Below are 5,144 nucleotides of genomic sequence, written 5' to 3'. Positions count from 1 at the left end.
TTATATTTTGCTTCTAAGGAGCTAAACATTTTAAACTGGTCATGATCAGCAGTTCTCTAAGGTTTCTAAAGCTCTTTCAAAGTTATACTTTAATCAATGCCTACTTTACAGTCTATTCAGTCAGTGTCAACAGGTCGTATGGATTGAGAAAAAAAGCATATCTGGGTAGAAAACTGTTAGTCATGGTCTGGGCCTCAACACCAGCTTAATGGAATAAAGGCAGCCAGCCCCCCCACCCCCCACCCCCCCGCCCTGAAAACTACTAACAGACATTATAAGCAATCTTGCCTATGAGAGTTCAGGCTATGTAGAAGAATAAGTTTGGTCATATGAAATATTTAAAGTTCCTTAGAATTGTGCAGACTCTGTTTATGCATTTGTGTACACAGTTGTATTTACTGCAGATACTGTATTTCCATGTATTTTTACATGTTTTAAGACATTGTTGAACCTATTACCCATTTTCCTAATAAGATATAAAGAAATGAGGGGCAGCTCAAGCCTTTTGCATAGTATTGTAAATGTGGTGAGGATGCAGCTGAACTGGAACGTTCCTCATTTCAACATAGGTGGAGTTTTCGCAATCTTTGCTGCTGTTCTGAAACAAAAAAAAACACAAAAGTGACACATCACCTACAGCAGGATTTCTTTTCAAGTAATTAGTTTAGTAACATTAAGTGCAGAGGAGATGCAGACATTTCGGTTTTCAATTTGCCTCATTCTTTTGATAGCTTTATTCTGTTAAATGTATTTAATAATAATACTGCTGTTAAAACTGGGTGTTCAGGCACGGCACAAAGGCAGGACAGTTTTTATGGATGTCTTTCAGTATCTTATTAACTGTCTGCTAACTGACTTTGAAAAAACTGTCTACAAATTGTGAAACAATTCCAGAAGAATGGTCTTCAATGTAAAATAGAATAACTTTCTACAGTACATAACAGTAAAAGTTTCCAAGAATCAGGAGAAATCTTTATGCTCGAGGGACAAAGGATCAAAGTCACAATCCTCCGGTCGGCATCGTCGAGTGGAAAACTCTTCTGTGGTCAGATGAAGCAAAATTTGCAAACATGGACAGTGATTCTTTGGGATCAGAGAAAACAGGGAGAAAACGGCTGATGTGTGCCAAATTTTTCAAGAAGTAGAGTGAAAATCAGCGGCACATTGGCATCAAGATATAGAGAGGAGGTCAGGAAAGAGGTGGAATAGTGAGTGTATACAGCCAACTGTAAAACACAGCGTGATGGTTAGGGGCCACATTTCAACAGTGGTGTCGGGACGCTTGTCAAAATTGATGGAATTTATGTAACAAAGAAAAGCAGTAAGTACAGCTTTTACTTTGATGTTTCATTTCAAAGAACTCTTGAGGTTGACACGGAACATCCACTGTGTGTTGTTATGAGCTGAACAATTATTTTATGGCTTTGTATCGTCTGTTGTGAATGTAAAAAAAAGCAGAATTTCAAAGCAGCTTATAAACAGCTTATACTGAGTTGGAAACAAAAATCTTTTTAAATTGTAATTGGAAAAACAAACAAATATGATTTCAGACTAAGAAAGTCTCAAAATAACAACGATCAAAAGAAGCTCCCGAAGCCCTCAACAACAGTGAAAGCTGTGGTCATATCATAGACCTTATATAAAAGTTTAAACCTGAATTCTTTCTCATTTAGAAAATGAACTACGGCTGTGTAAAAATCTCTACCAAAACATCTCCCTTCATCTATTACCTGGCTGACCATCATAAAAGCTGCTTTCAGCTGCTTTGTGGACCTTTTAACGTTGCGTCCGGGCAAGATGATAACAAACATCTGATAAAAAACACACTAAGACATATAAAGACATATATCGTAAATTACAGCCTCAGAAAAATAGTAATTCTGACAGATAGTCACCATAAGCCTCATGTAGAAGGAGGTGATGATACAGCTGTACACAAACATCAGGGCCAGCAGACCAATCAAAATCCACATGAGCTGATGGGACTGAGGGGGAGGAGGTGAAGGGGGAGGAGTACACTGTGGTGTGGTTCCCAGTTGACCTAATAAAAACAGTGGTTACTTCCTGTTTGTACTTCAGTGGTTTGACTGACGTCACTAAACACAACGACATGAACAGCAGCCAGTTTCACGTTCAGAAACATGCATTATTAGGTTTTGTTGTAAAGACTGTTTTACACATTTAGCAGCACAGAGTATCCAGCCAGCTTCGTCAGTAGCGTGGGTGTAGTTTGATCAGATCTCCAATCTCTTGGACATTTAACCCTCTGAGGTCTAATTTGTCCTCAGCGATGACACTCATCACAGCCTTAACCATGTGCTAAACTGAAATGGTTTTTAATGCATATCAAACAGAGCTACATTTTGCCCTGATTGCCAGGACATGGTTGAACAAAAAAACGTTTAACAAGTTGTTGTTTTTTTTAAGTGTTACAGTGATTGCGAGGCACACACCCCTAACCCACACAGGCACTGCAGACCATCTACTAATGAGAATGTTGATGGTTCAACCCTGGCTACTGCAGTCTGTATGCCAAATATCCTCAGGTAAGACATTTACCCCAAGATGCATCAAAATGTGCAAATGTTAGAAAAAAATGCTTGTGTGAAATAGTGAATGAGGCATGCTGTATAATCACTCTGAGTGCTCAGAGCAGAAAAAGAACCCGTCGATTTACCATTTTCATCATTCTGATTGAAGATTCTGGGTGTCTGTGTTGATACAGTGCTAACAGTCTTAACAGAGTTTACCTGCATATCCTTCTAAGACACAGCAATGCATTTTTGTCCTGTGTGGGGGACGTAAATGTGAGACGTCTACATCAAGCACCACCTATGCAATCTATGAGTCCTACTGCACAGTAAAGAGGATATCCTGGGCTTTTTATCGCAAAATTTGTGTGGTTTGGGCTAAAAGACCACATGGACTTTGCAACTTGGACACAAGGGAGGTTGAGTCATTATGATTCTGTTGCTAAAAAAGTCTCAAGTCTTAACTTTGATTTAGTAGGATCGTGGGTTTGTATTTGCAACTTTAACAACACATAGTTCCTAATTTTACCACCTCCAAATCAAAACTTTTAGTCTGTACCTTTGAATTGCACAGCAGGACTTACTGTGCTTATACTTTTTGCCGCGTTTCCTGTCTTATTTTAATAGTCTATGTGCATTATGTTTATGTGTCCCTGCTGCGTTCACAGCTGTCTCCCCTCATCACCCTTGTGCATATGTTGTCTAGGACCTGCTCAAGTCACTCTTCCCGTGTGGTTCCCAGCAGCCTGCCAAAAGGTTATTTGTTAAAATGATTTCGTGTTCGGACATGTTTCCTTCATCTTACTGTTTTAATATTTGTGAAAATTTGTGAAAGAATGTGTTTTATGTTTTTTTTAATGATGGCCAATACGCACAGAGAGACCACAACCAGTGAGCAATTAGGCTGAAACCGAACTTTTCCCTCCCCCATAACAAAAACTAGCCAGCAGATGAGTATGCAATGAAGTGCAAAACACAGCTCTGATAAACAGAACAAGCTGTCTGCAGAGCTAAACTGTGACTTGTTCCAAACTGAAAACTGCTCTTTGGAGGGAGACTGTAATCTCAACTATTCTAACAGCATCTGACAGAATCACAGTATTTGATGCTCTAAAATGTGGACGTTCTGTTGCATCATTTGTCATTTCAGTCTTTCACTTCTGCAGACAAAAAATAATAAATAAATAAAATGCAATTTCTGGTTTTATCACTTTTTGTATATACATACCTTGTAGTTGCAGTTTAATTAATTTGTTTGCTGCACTTGTCACGGTTTTGTCCGTCCCATCCTTATTTGTTGCTGACCACTCACATTCATACTTTGAGGTCCATGCCTCTGGCCCAGCATTGAGTAAGATGAAAATGTACTTGAATGGAGCGTCTTTAAGTACGATAATGTTATGACAGGCTTCAGATTCAGTCTGGCAGAGCATCTTTCTGAAAGGAAACAAAGAAATATTAGATATGCAGCTAGCATGACCCAGTCTAATTATTTTAATTGAAATAATGTTAAAATTGCAGCAGGCAGAATTCTTGAAAATGGGAAAAGAAAACCTGCAGATTTTTGAACATAGAACTGCTACAGACTTCATACAGACACCTTTTTGTCATACAAACATTTGATCAAAAACATAAAGAGAACTTCAGTCAGCAAACATGAGTTCATACAAGTAGTACGAGAATTTCTCAACATCCTGCAGTGAAAGAGAAAAGCTTGGTTTTGTCATCTCAAAAACAACACAAATTCACTAAAACCAAGAGACATGCTTCGACATACTTCTCTGGTAAAACCTTGTTGAGTCGAACATCTACAATTGTCCCAGTGTTTGCTGTAAAGTTACAGCTGATGAAAACTGTATCTGGGTTATTAGTCTTATTCTGTGGCTGGATCACCTCAAAACCTGGTAAAAAGAAATTCAGAAACAAGGTTAAAACTTTCTGTTTTTTCTTTCTGTCATTAGAGTCCATGTGGAGAGACATCTAAGGGTAAATGTTTTATTTACTGTACCTTTCAATAACATAACACACTGACCATGAGAAATGCAAGTCCATATTTGTGTTCTACTGTGGCCATTTTTTAACTCACTGGACCAGCAGTTCTCATTAATCACTAAAGTTGAAAAATTAATTACTAAAATTAAACTGCTACAGTTTAGAAGGTGAAACTGAAAGTCTTACCATTGCTTGGGTAGAATAAGGAGCTCAAATAATAATAAATAAAGAAGCTTTTGAAGCTGGAAAGTATCATCGTCTTCTCCCCGTTGTAAAAAAACACTAAGCTGATTCTCACCAGATTCTCCTTTTGTACAGAGACTGCATTAGAAACTGTCATTTGAACCTTTTGGTTTCTGTGGGCTGTGCTCTTTCCTGTAGTCGTCAGATAACAGACATTCATTTTTTCCTTTTTGTTCACTGCCAGAAGAGTTCACATCACACTGTTTCCGGGACTACAGGAAATATTTTGCATTTCTTGCTGTCTGTTTACGTTATTTGGAGTTACAACTTTACTGGTGCTTTATGTGCAGCTTTGGAAAAAGACTGAAAAGACTTTAACTCATCACTCTAAAATCCTAAGCCATTTAGATCTTAGCAAGCACTTTATTATAAATACTA

General features: G+C 38.1%; 1 protein-coding gene across 1 annotated transcript; it reads right to left on the bottom strand.

Annotated features, from left to right (window-relative positions):
• Positions 1–268: 268 nt before the first annotated feature.
• Positions 269–4,858, bottom strand: LOC146556075 (uncharacterized). Its single transcript, XM_085249272.1, has 5 exons — positions 4,710–4,858; positions 4,309–4,432; positions 3,760–3,968; positions 1,896–2,041; positions 269–598 (listed from the first exon to the last, which is right to left on the bottom strand). Exons 1-5 carry the CDS (start codon positions 4,777–4,779, stop codon positions 497–499), a joined length of 651 nt encoding a protein of 216 aa, XP_085105398.1. The 5' UTR covers positions 4,780–4,858; the 3' UTR covers positions 269–496.
• Positions 4,859–5,144: the final 286 nt, after the last annotated feature.

The sequence above is a fragment of the Mchenga conophoros genome, linkage group LG16 (genome assembly GCF_057382185.1).
Source record: "Mchenga conophoros isolate Kocher_MC1m ecotype Shallow Benthic linkage group LG16, M_conophoros_male_GT1.1, whole genome shotgun sequence".
NCBI classification, from domain to species: domain Eukaryota; kingdom Metazoa; phylum Chordata; class Actinopteri; order Cichliformes; family Cichlidae; genus Mchenga; species Mchenga conophoros.
This window is presented reverse-complemented; position numbering and strand designations above follow the sequence as displayed.

Bases quoted from the DNA above. Each gene is read 5' to 3' on its own strand.
- LOC146556075 (XM_085249272.1), bottom strand. From the start codon at position 4,779: ATGATACTTTCCAGCTTCAAAAGCTTCTTTATTTATTATTATTTGAGC. The intron at 3,969-4,308 runs GTATGTCGAAGC...GTTTCCTTTCAG, and splicing joins AACAAGGTTTTACCAGAGAA to AAAGATGCTCTGCCAGACTG. The intron at 599-1,895 runs GTGACTATCTGT...TTTTTGTTTCAG, and splicing joins CCTTCTACATGAGGCTTATG to AACAGCAGCAAAGATTGCGA.